At 41.3% G+C, this 13102-nt stretch overlaps 1 protein-coding gene across 24 annotated transcripts in view; it reads right to left on the reverse strand.

Annotated features, from left to right (window-relative positions):
* AAK1 (AP2 associated kinase 1) overlaps nt 1–13102 on the reverse strand; it is a 177367-nt gene that overhangs the window by 38498 nt on the left and 125767 nt on the right. For 13 of the 24 annotated variants that reach the window (XR_011646125.1, XM_012518216.3, XM_058278713.2 and 10 more), the window contains exons 13-16: nt 8765–9076; nt 4550–4779; nt 3069–3226; nt 1805–1909 (exon numbers count right to left, since the gene is read on the reverse strand). Coding sequence is in view for 22 of the 24 variants with exons in the window: in XM_012518216.3 (XP_012373670.2) it covers nt 1805–1909; nt 3069–3226; nt 4550–4779; nt 8765–9076 (805 nt within the window). In the remaining 2 variants the exon portion in view is untranslated. Of the gene's footprint in view, nt 1–1804; nt 1910–3068; nt 3227–4549; nt 4783–8764; nt 9077–13102 lie in introns of all 24 variants that reach the window. The other 11 variants (XR_011646124.1, XM_058278712.2, XM_058278702.2 and 8 more) reach the window with 2 other exon arrangements.

Below are 13102 nucleotides of genomic sequence, written 5' to 3' on the forward strand. Positions count from 1 at the left end.
GGAGGCTCTGGAGCCAGAGGATCTGCATGTGCCCGGCTCTGCTATTCACTAGCTACGACACCCTGAAAAACCTATGCAGCCTGTGCCTTGGGCCTCAGCTGTGAAGTGGGGGTCCAACCCCAACCTCCAGGGTTGTTATGAGGATGAGATGAGAGAATGCTTGTAGAGCATAAATGACAAACAGGGCTGTGTTTACAATATATGACAGATGCAGAGCTCTTACAGATTAATAAGGGAAAAATAAACACAAAACAGCGACAAAGGCAACGGACATGAATGGTACAACTCCAAAAGAAATAAAAAACGGCCAGCAAACAAACCTAATGTCCTCTGTTGGTGAGGAAATGAGGAGGGAAAAGTGCTTTCCTTTACCTTTGATGAAAATAAAATTTGTATAGCTTTTCTGGGGGGCAATCTGGAAATATGTATCAAATGCCTTAAAATACACATACACTTTTGACTGCAAATAATCTCCTACAAGTCATCTTAAGAAATTGTAAAAAATGTCTGCAAAAAAATGTTTATATGGTGAAAAATTGTTAACAATCTAAGCATTCATCAAAGGGTATATTAAATATAATGTCACTATTCTGTTAAATTTCATGTTGTAGATGATAATTATTAACATGAAAAACTGCTTACGCCTATGAAACATTTATAAAATGAATAACAAACTAGGCCACAGTAAAATCCCTCAGTAATACTCTAAAGCTAAAATTGTACAGACGATATTAAAATATAGTCTAAATAACTCCTGGTTAACGAGGAAATTAAAACTGCAATTTAAAAATATCTACAAAACAATGAGATTAAGAGCATTACTTATCAAATACTATGGAATGACAGCCAAAATTCTAATGAGAAATAAATGTAAGAGCTTAGAACAACCAAAGAAAGCAGAAAGAATATACAAAGTTAAAAACAGAATTTTTTTCATATATTCTAAAAGATCAGTATCAGAAAGAAGTCCATTCAATTCCATATCCTTCAAAGAATATATTCAAAATGCATTGCTGAGGCATTATAATAGTAAAACACTGAAGTCAAGTTTATATTTATAGAGGAACTTAGTTAAATATATTAGGATATAATCACCTAAAGGAATTTAGTGCAGAAATTTAAAAAATTATATTTTAGGAGCTTCTTAAATTATTGGGGATGGGAGAACACGCCAGGTTTATTAAGTTAAAAAATATATAGATGTTACAATAAAGTGTACAATGAGTACATTATGTGTCTGTATACATATGTATACATATTAATATATACATACATATATATGCTTAAAACTCAAATTAGTTAATTATTGCTTCTATAAAATTTTTTAAAAGTCTCACTAAAACAAAATATACAGCTCTCCCTATAAGCATACACACACACACAAACACACTTAGTAGAGTCTCAGATATAGAACAGGAAGATTTAATTCTTAGAAATCTTCAACTCATTCTAAAGAACCTAAGTAATTATAAGAGATTATTAGAGTAAACAGACTCCTGGGGGAGGAGGGGAGATTTCTTAATTTAATGTTAGATAACTATTGTTCCTCAAATTTAGAAATATTCACTTAAGACATGTCCATGGATGAGAGAATAAATCCTGAATATGATGGTCAGATCATCCTGTCCTTAGTGATTCTAGATCTTTCTCTTCCAATTTAGTTGGAAAGCTTTTGAAAAAAGGAAAAAGATGAGTTACTGCAGGCATTTGGGTGACACTGGCATGTTGGAATCATCTGTGGAATGGAAAACAGAGTGAAGGTAACAACAATCAAGCTCACATTTCAGGTATTTGCCATACTAACCGGTTCCAGCAGAAAATGAGGAAGCTGCAAAAGTATCGCCTTGAGAGGACTGGAAGCCTGGGATCAAACTCTCAGCTGAACCCCCGAGCTTCTCAGGATGTTTGCCTGGAGGGACAAAACACCACTCAGTTCACTCCAGCCAGAATACCCTGGGCACTGACTCCTAGACTCTGCATTACAGCAGCACCTCAGGGATGCAGAGATCCTTGTCTGGTCACTCTAATAACTGAGAGAACGGCTGAGAAGAGGAAGGACATTTTTAAGAGTCAAAAGAGATCACACATGGGGAGTGGGTGTAGCTAGCGGTTGAACGTCTGCTTCACATGTATAAGGTCCCCGGATCAATCCCTGATAACATGGGGGAAAAAAATCCCAAAAAAGATCGCACACAGCAGACTGCCTAAAGATCAAGCGAATTACTCAGAGCAAAATGCCCCTGGCCCTCCCTCTGAACCTGTTTATTTTTATATAATTCTGATGAGCTTGATTATCTTGTTTCAGTGTTAGAAAAAGAAAAGGGAGTGGAGATGGCAGTAGAGAGACACAAGGGGCAGGCACAACCATAGTACCTTGATGTGAAAGCTGACAGTTGAACAGGGTGAGGCAAGGCTGAAGATCATTAACACACTGGGGCTCTCATTTCAAATTGCATCATTTTGCATTATTTTCCCAGGGTGTGTGCCCATGCGTGCACACACATGCAAACACATCTGTTTCCTGCCTGCCAAATTAGACTATGAGTTTTCGGGCAGGAATGATCTATGGATTTGATCCCCTTTCTAAGGTCAGTCAATAGTAATCTGGAACTCTGAACACAGTGGAAGATTCTGGGTCCTCGTGAGGGCAGACCCTCTTAAGCAAGTGGCTGTGACTTTCTGGGACAATAAACCCACTTAGGCTGAAGCGGGGGAAAGGGGCTGCTAACACACTCCTCTGAGGAGTGGCCACACTCAGCACCTTTGTCCTGACTGACACTGCCGAATCTTTCCCCAAACCCAGTTTCTTCCCTAACATTCACCCTCTCCTTACTGTCCTCCAATATAAGGTCAGGATTTCCTGAGGGTGGAAAGACTTCATTGATCTGGTAAAAATAAAACACCATTAGCACACACACTTCGAGATCAGGCCTTCGAGGGAAACAAGGCTCAAGCCCCTATTTTCAGACACGTTACTCCTCTGGGAATTGGGTTCATTCTAAATCCCGGTAATTTCCCAACACAGAGGATTCACAATCAAGGATCCCGGAAAGATACCAATTACTCACCTTCTCCCAGCTTGGCAAAATCCTTGTTTAGCAGTTCTTCAGCTGTGAGTTTGGAGAAATTGTCATCATCAAAGGGATTCCATGTAGAGCTTTCTGAAGGATTATAAACATTTTGCTGGGAGGTCCGAGGGGAGCCCGATGGAGTGGTGGTTGCAGACCTAGGGAGGTTCCCACCCCCACGAAATAAAAAGACATATAAAAGTTGAACAAAAGGATCAACCGTTTTCTCTTTGTTTCCATATCATATTATCAAATTCTTTTCTGAACCAAACCATTATTTTTCTACAAGGGCTTTTTCCATGGGAATTGAACAGTTTCCACAGACTCCCTTTCCACTTTGGAAACAAACAGCTCTCTTGCCTTCTTGACTCACTACCTCCCACTACTTCTTTAATCTCTTGCTTATTTTGGGGAGTCTTGACTGCATTTCTTCTCAAATTCAGAATCCCAGAGTAATCTGCTCTTAGGCTTGCACATCCTGTGGTGGCCACCCTAACATCCACAAGGACTGGCCCCTGGAGGGGCTGGGGCTGATGCCCTTCAGGTTGCCCCTCACCTTACAGGACCCAGCACGCCTAGAAGGAAGGGCCACCAGCCGTGGTCACCTTCACAACTAAAGGGAAATACAAAGTTACCACCTTCTTGTGCTTCCAGTTCATCATACCTAATATTCCTCTAAAGTCTCTCTTGATGGTTTTTTTTCATTTAGGTAGTGACTTAATTTAAAGACTTTTAACTTTAGAGAGCATGGTTCCAAGAAAGCCAAGGGCCTGAAATTGCTCTTTATTCAACAACCATTCATCAAAATCCACTTAAGGTCAGGCACAGAGCCAGTCACTGGCTTCATAAGGTTGACACGGCCCTTGCCTTAGAGGAATTCACAGGCTAGTCCAGCCGGACACACATAAATAATGAAAATACAATGTGATCCAAGCTCAAAAACAGGTTCAGACAGAATGATACATGATACCAAAGGAAGGTTCAAAGAAAAGGTAACTTCTCTCTCAGCTCCTGACTGCTACACGAGCATTTCCTAGGAGGGAAGGGTAGTCCGAGGAGAGGGCACAGGATGGGCAGAGGGCTCAGGAAGGGGCAGGGTGGTAAGTCCACTAATGGGTTACACAGGCCTTGAGGCATTAACCAGTCCGATCAGAAAGTATTCTCGAGCAATGGGGAGTCAATGCAGGGTTTTCAGCATGGAGAGATTTAGATCCCAAGTTTAGAAAACGCTCTGTGGCAATAGCATAAAGCATGGAATGGATTAGAAAATGGAAACACTGAGCCAAGCAGGAAGTTATTTCTTAAGGTCAGTGTGATACATGCACTGCAGAGAAATTCACAGCTTCTTAGTAAGTGGACACCCGCCCACCACCACACATACATCCACGCATCCACATACATATGCAGAAAATCACAACAACATAGACTGGGGCAGATCTTGCCCACAGGGGTAAGCAGGACAAAGGGGAAGCACCACATACTTGGACTTATTGAGACTGGCCTCAGCTGCAGCTGCCTGGAGCAGCTGGGTTGATTTGCTGGCAGGGACCCCAAAGACTGCACTGTGGGTTACGTCACTGAGAATCCGCCTGTGCCCAGCCCGTTGGGTCTTGGGGGATGATGGAGGAGTGAGAGATCCGAGTTTCTGCCCCTGGATGGCAGGAGGAGGGGTGGTCTGAACTTTTGGCTGTTGTCTTATTGGGGCTTGAATCTGCTAGGAAGAAAGATGGAAAGTATTCCCCCCCAAAATGAAAAAGGAGTAACAAACAGACAAACATCACAAAAAATGCCACATGAAAACTAACATGGGACTCAAATGGCTAGGTTTATATAACACCCAGAAAGAAAAAAACTAGGCTTTGACTATCTGAGCTGCAACTCTGAGGGTGATATCCATGTGGCGTTTACCTGGTACTTATATACAAATCTGAATCTTCATCAGCAGTAATAAATAGTGTAGCCATATATGTAATTCAGCCCAGATCATATGACTGCAGAAGTTAATCCTGGCTAGAAAGATCTGGAGTGTATCATAAGGACCACTTTCTACTCCGAGGGACACGCAGAAGTGTGTCCACACACCTCCCAAGTGGCAGGCCTTCCAGACTGACGATGCACCTCCCCCTAACATGCATTTGAGCTTCGTGGTTTCTGCTAAGAGATTCCTGACCCTCAGACAGGAATGAGTCAGACAGAGTTCTACTGTGACTAATAAATGGCAGTGCTTTATGCTGTTTTTTCTTCTCCTTTGCCTTCTTCTTCTAAGGCTATTTATTTCATTGATGGGATGAGTCAACAAGATCCTCTTTCTATGGTAACTCCTGAGAAAATGTACAGCATTGGGGCAGTGGGATTTACTTGTTCCAATCCTCAGTTTGAAAATGGCATTGAGAAAACAGGTGGGGACTCTAATAAGGAAGAATACCAGGAGTCCTTGACGACGGTCGCGCTCATCACATAAGGCCTTGAGATGTGGGCCATTTTGAAAATATGGGACAAACTGTCACCACAGAACAAAGAGGTAGGGACATCCCTGCAGTCACCTGGATAGTCCTTAAGCATATCACGATCTAAAAAGTACTATATAAGGAAAATGAACAAAAAATAAGGCTAAGAAAGCCACGGAACCCTTTTCCTTAATTCTGTCAATCCAAAGATAAAATGGTTTGAGCTGCTAAATGCCCTGGAGATGTAACTATCCCTTCCCTCCAGTCCTTCATCTCAGATTAGAGCTGCCCCTTTAAACTGCAGCTCAATTCCCACATTCTGTATATTCAAAGGGAGGCTTTGAGAGAGATTAGGGAAACCAGAGTATCCAGTTACTTGGGTCAGAAGGCTCACAGCACAGGATTTTCTGTCCTTATATTGTTTCAGACTTGGAAAATGTACTGAAGAATGTTAGATACATGTGTGAGTACGTACACCAACAATTTCACTAATAGGCTGCATGACACAATAGAAGGTTCTAATAGCAATCAAACTAAGGTAATTGGGAGATGCTCTCCTGAGACGACCTGGGCTCCACCTCTACAACTTCCCCCAAGGTCCAGAGTCCCTCCTGCAATGGCTGATCAGCACCCAGAGGGGCCAGGGGCTTGGAAGACAGAATTGGGCTTGCTTATTTCATGGAGTTTAGGACATTCATTACTCTGAAAGGGATACTTAACTGTTGAGTATCTTTATTTTTGAGGACATCAGACTCCTCTGAGAACATGCTCCCTCCTCTCCCCTCCCCTCCCTACAGGCGGCCTGCAGAACACAGGTGAGGACACCTTGGCCTAGTTCAGTCACCTAGGAGTACAAGAGGCTCCCACTATCCATCCACTCCTTGCAAGCCTGTAGGCCGCTTTATTTCCATTTAGAATGAGAGAATGTGAGCACTGAACGGGATTTTAGGGAACATAGTTTCCACCCACCTCACTTTAGAAGGGATGAGACCAAGGCCCACAGAGGTTAATATATACTTGCCCATCACAGAGTTAACTGGTGGCAAAATCCTAACTGCCTCTCAAGATTCTCTTTCCTGCACCACAGTGCCTGCTCTGTGAGCAGTAAGTAAGTGAGAGAGTAAAGGGGAGGAGGGAGAGATGGACCACAGAAGAAAAAAAGGTAGACCCAGATGTCTGTCTTGCTAAAGATTTTAAAAAAACAAAATATGCCCTTACAAAAGGAGTATAATCACATCAAGGAAAGTAAAAAAATTAGAAGAGGGGGGTGGATAAACCAAAATTCTATTGTACCACTTTAATACAAATGTTCTTACATTTTTGGTGTCTTTATTTAAGTCTCTTTTCAAGTATGCACTTGTTTTTTTTTTAATGTGGGTTACATCTCTTTTAACATTACCACATGAGCAATTTTTCATACTGTTGCAAAGACTTTATAATCACGATTTTTAATGGCTGCACAGTTGGGTTCCTGAACAATTTAGGTTTTGCCCATATTTTTGGGTGATTGTTAATAGAACACAATAAATATCTATGGCATTCGGGCATTTTCCACGTGCAGATAGATCCCTGCTTTAAGATGACTGCAGGGTGTCCTCTGTACTTACTCACGTCTCTAGCTCAGCCTTTCCAAGGGTGGTCAGAGAAAGGAATGGGTCAAAGTTGAGAAGCTCTGTGGCTTCTGAACAAAGCACGGTCTACTCCTGTTTCCTCTCTGTCTCCTCAGCCAACTATCCATAAGCAAAGAGCTCCAAGTATTTTTTCTTCCAGGGAACATGGAGAAGATTCATCATTCATTCCCACCAGAGTGAACACTTTTATCCAGGCAAAGCAGAAAGGAACCTCATAGGAAGTGTGGTCAGCTTGTACTTGACTGTTTCATCACCCTGGGTGAGCATTTGTTATTATCCTTGAAGGGTGACCAGGATTCTTTGGTTCTCTATCCAGCTCTGCTACTGTAACTCTGTTTTGGGCAATCACTTTCTAGCCTGGGCCTCAGTTTCCAAATCCATAAAACGAGGGGATTGGACTCAAACTTTATCATACTGTATTTAAAACAAAACAAAACAAAAAAACCTCTTTTTCTATGAATAAGAGAAACTTTTTTATTCTTAAAAAATCTAAAGATTATCTATTAAAAAAGAACAATAAAAAAAGAGCCCCCCCCCCAAAAAAAAACCCAAAGAGTAACTGTGTATCACATTCCTGCAGCAAGAAGAGCTGTTTCAGTTAAGAAGGTGCAAAGACACTAAACATGCACTTAGCTGAGACTTAAAGAAGACAATCTATTTATAACATTGTTTCCTTGTGAAGGGAAGAAGGTTTTTCTGGGTTAAGATGGGCAGCTCAACTCTATTAGAACTCAAACCTCAGAAAGATGGCTTCTTACTTTTCTTTCGTTTGTCTAGGAGTTGGATTTCCCTGGAAATAAGAGAGTAGTGATGATACTCTATCGGCTGGGTATGTAAAATGTCTATTTCTGTCACTATAAAATTGGGGAGATAAGTAGAAAAATTTGAGTACAGAATAAAGGTCACTTATTAAAGGTCAAGGTTACCATGTGCTGGAGGATATTGAAACTGAAGAGGTCAATCAGGAGAGGATGTAGGACTTTTGATGCTATACTTGATTATCTGGAAGTGGACATGCCCAACTTCTAACTTGACAAGGTGACTCAAATAATTGGATACTCAGATGCTTTGATGCTCAGAGGGATTAGGCCATGGTTCATGGTCACAGACAAGCAGGCCTTAAAGGGTACTTCATGGTAGACTTAGACAGTGTGACCAGTAATGCCATCCAAGACGAAAAGATTAAACAACACTGTCAGGATTCAGGGTAGAGGTAGGCCCACGCGTACCTCCAGAGACTAAAAAGGCCACAGTGGAGCAAACTGCTCCCTAACGAAGTGAAAGGAATTAGTTCTAATCCTCGCTAGGTCCTTGACTGCTCAACAGTGGCACCAACAGAGACAATCAGCCTAATTTTAGACTGATAAATAAGAATGTTGGTCTTCATCAGTAGCCTAGAATCATTTCTTATAAACCTCTACATTTTATAGAATATCTTATCCTGTCTTTGGATATGCCTAGAAAGGATCAAATATTTTGACCATGAGAATGGAGAAGCAACCTACCCCTAACTCAGAGGCCCCTGTCACCAGCTGCTGCTGCCTCTTTCCTGCCCTTTCCCTAACCCACTGCAAGCTCCTCTTCTGCTTTTGTGCTCTGAGCCCTGGTTGACTCTTACCGCTGGCTCCTGGGTGGGAGGTGGCTGTGGGGCTGTAGGCAGCTGTGCCTGGGGCTGCTGTACCACGGGCACAGTGGTCTTTTGCTGCAGGGCAGCCTGCTGAGTCATCAGCTGTTGTTGATGCAGGGCTGTAGCCAGCTGTTGCTGCTGCTGCTGCTGCTGCTGCTGCTGCTGCTGCTGCTGCTGCTGCTGTTGCTGCTGCTGCTGCTGCTGATAGAAGTTCTGTATCAGCTGCTGCTGAGAGCCTCCCTGGGACACTACAGGAAACTGAGTGATTGCTGGTGGCTGTGTTGCTGGATGTACTGTCTGAAACTGAGCGGGAGAAAGTGGCAAGAAAAGAAGAGAAAACTGTAACTAAAAGCCTGTTCCAGAAGCACATTCCATAAAGAACAAATGTCTCAGTAACAACTAAGACCAATCCTAGAAGCCACAATTAAGGACACATAGAAGTCTGTTTTAGCTTGGCTTAAAAACTCATGCTGGGGAAGTGGACATGGCTCAACTGATAGAGCATCCATCTACCATATGGAGGGTCCAGGGTTCAATCCCCAGGGCCTCCTGACCCGTGTGATGAGCTGACCCATGTGCAGTGCTGCCGCTTGCAAGGAGTGCCATGCCCCACACACGAGGTGTGCGCCCTGCAAGGAGAGCTGCCCCGTGTGAAAAAAGCACAGCCCGCCCAGGAGTGGCACTACATACAGGGAGAGCTGACGCAGCAAGATGACGCAAAAACAACAAAAAAAGAGATGCAGTTTCCCAGTGCCGCCTGATAATGCAAGCAGACGCAAAAGAACACACAGTGAATGGACACAGAGCAAATAATGGGGGCAGGGGAAGGAGAGAGAAAGAAATAAAATAAAATAAATATTTAAAAAACAAAACAAAACAAAAAACTCATGATGGGAGCCTTAAAGGCATTAAAATAAAAACAGCAGGACCTCACTGCCATTCTCTACCCACCGTACTGTGCTGCCTCCCGCACTACCGAACGGGCCTCCAAGTGGGTTTCTACGCCTAACACGACAGAATGTACCTGACTCAAGATTGTGTGACTCCATAAGCTGGAGAATGACATAAGCTAAGAAATGATCTTCCAATCAGAGTCAGTTACTATTCTCTTCTCAGAAGTAATCCCTTTGATAAAGCAATTTGGAAATGGCCAAGATGAAAATGCTTCTGTACATGAATATGGATGAGGCAATGATAAATTGAAAAGGAAAACTTAAATGCCAATCCATCTATGAAGACTCATCTCAAGCCCTCCTGCAAATTACTTCCCAAAAACTCTATCCTTAACCTCTCCCAACTTTAAACGTCAAAATACTCAGTATACTCTTTGACTCTTAATGATATTGGGCTTATGTTGGTAACCAACTCTGTAGCTGAGCGAGAGGGTTTCGTCCTCGCTCAGGCCCAAGAGTCGGGGGGGCTTGCTCCTGCCGAACCACCGGCGGGGGGTGCCCCAAGAGGGAGCACCGGTTCTCCAGGCGTGGGGGACGCGCGGTTGGGGAAAAACCACGGAGACCGCTTGAGCGCAAGAACAGGTCTGCTTTATTACGGAAGTACACTTAGCTATATAGGGTTGGGTAGAGGGAGGGGTGTAATGAAGGGAGGGCTGGCTAAGGGGCGGCTGTGGACAGGCTGAAGCTGATGGATAGACCTGAGGTAAGCAGTTACTGGGGAAGAGGGCAGATTGTGGATTGGCAATATGGGCGGGACTGGCGGGAAGGACGGCGGTAGCTGGAAGGGGAGGAGGGGTGGAGAAAGGCGGCAACACAACTCTTTCAAGTTCTATTCTCTTCTAAACTTCCTAAGGATAGGGACCACTTCTTATATGTGTATCTAGTCCCCACTGCCAGGGACTATGTGCCAGGCACACAAAGTGCTCAAATAAGGGCCTACTTGGTGAAAAAAAGTCAAGACCTTGTCTTTAAACATCCCAAATACTGTTACTTAAAGAGTTAACCAAGGGGATATTATATGTCAACTAGGGAAAAGTTAAAGGGTTAGCAAAGAAATAGTTGTTCAAAAATAGCTGCCTTGGATCACAGCAAAATGCTGGAAACAACCCAGATATGTATTAACAGGGGACTGACTGAATAAACTATGATATATGCTTCAGATGGAATACTCTCAAGTTGTAAGTAGGAATATGGAATATCTCCATGTACAGGATAGAGGAGATAGAATTTTACAGACTTAACACTAGAAATAAGAAAATTTTAATATATTTATAAAACAAAATCAAACCAAAATTTAAAGAGCAATAACTAAAAATCAAAACAAAAATGAAACAAATAAACCTGTGTATCAAACTCATGGCTAAACTTCTTAGAAAAATGTACTAACTCATCTAAGGGTAAAAAGGGCAAAGAAATTTTAAATTATTTCAGTAATCATATTGGCATTATCCTGAAACTATAAATTAATAATTATGTTAATGTTAGGAATCCAGATTTTCAGATGAGAAAAATAGAAATACAAGATCCAAGAAGTTAAAAAAAAACCCTATAACCCCAAGTTGTTAGATATCAATCTAAATTCATGATGCATATTCTCTTAACAAAACAAAATACTTTTCCTCACTGTGCACTGAAAGGCCTAGGAACAATTACCAAGGGACTACCCCAAATACAAAGAGTGTGGTCTCTAAATACCATTTCCATTAAAAGGAAACCAAGCTGCATGGAGAAGTGGCTGATTTCACGTTCAGGACAGAATGAGTCAGAAACAGCTTATTATACTAGATAGCAAGAAAACCATTAAGGCTATAGGAGTCATGTTCAAAGAACTCAGAAGCCTACAGAGGCTTCTACAATGAAACAAGTCAGACACAAAAAGACAAATATTCTGTGATCTCACTGATATGATCCCACAGAGTTAGATCTAGAATACAGGTTACCAGAGGACAGGGTGGGCTAATGGAAAAGTTTTGGTGATGGATGGTGGTGATGGTGGCACCACATTGAGAATATAATTAACAGCAATGCATTATACATATTAAAGTGGGAAATTTTAGGTTGCATATATGGTAGAACAAACTTAAAAAAAAAATCCAGGGAACTGCATAACATAGTGAAATCTAAGTTAAACCATGGGCTATATACTTAATAGTACAATTATAAGAATGTGCTTTCATCAGTTCTAACAAATGGACCACACCAATGTGAGGTGTTAATAATAGGGTGACGTATAGGAACCCTGTACTTTATGCATGATTTTTCTGTAAATCTGTAATCCCACAGCTTCTCTAATAATAATAACCATTTTTAAAAAGAGGCTTCCATTGGCCAAAGCTGGAACAGATTTCAACAACAACAAAAAATTTGAGCACTAAAATAAACATTTTTTTAAAAAACTGCAATATATTGAAACATCAACTATGTTAAAATCCATGAGTTCATAATAACAAAAACAAAAAACAAAAATCAAAAAACCTCACACCAGCCTCACTGTTCACTTTTTTCAATGTACTTTTTAATTTATTGTTCACCTTTAATGATGCTAGAAACTCACTATTCTGAAAACTGGTAAACAAAGGGAAAGAATCAAGCATTTATCCTGCCTTTTCAGTACAAACAGTACCTCAAATAACCAAATAGTTTTAAAAGAAAGTTCTTACTAGAAAAATTATAGCCTTAGTGGACAGGAAATACTAGCATATTACCATTTTGCCATCCCAGATGAATGAATGGATTTAAGAAATGATCAGCAATAGCTGGTAGGCTACTGGAGAGCATTAAATGAATGGATCAGTCCAGTAACACCTAAACCTACCGATGGACATCAATATTACCTAAAGAGGGGACAGTCAGGCATTGTCTGTCTCCTGAGGGGATGCAATAGGAAGAACTAATACTGTTGAAGTGAACATAATACTGATCAAGCCTCAAGAAATTACCACTTTACACAGGGACAAAGGAACATATATAACAATACCACAGGGATGTAATCAGCCAAATCCAGAATGTGGAAAATTCTACAGGATAAACGACCCAGTTTCTTCAATAAAGGGGGAGAAAATAAAAAAGGGCATAAAGGGGGACAATCCAAAATGAATTTAGGTTCATAACTTGAAAATGTATAGAAGTATATGAAAAGATAATGAGAAAAAAAGATATTATTAGCTAAATACAATATATGGATCTTGCTTGGATCCTAAAAAATTACGAGACATCAGAGTTAACCACTGACTAGACATTTGATGATATTAAGGTACTATTGTTTTTTTTTTTTCCTTTTTTTAGGAGGTACCCGTTTTTGAACCCAGGACCTCATACATGCGAAACAGGCATTCAACCACTGACCTACACCTGCTCTGTACTATTATTTTTCAAA

The sequence above is a fragment of the Dasypus novemcinctus genome, chromosome 17, assembly GCF_030445035.2.
Source record: "Dasypus novemcinctus isolate mDasNov1 chromosome 17, mDasNov1.1.hap2, whole genome shotgun sequence".
Lineage (NCBI taxonomy): Eukaryota > Metazoa > Chordata > Mammalia > Cingulata > Dasypodidae > Dasypus > Dasypus novemcinctus.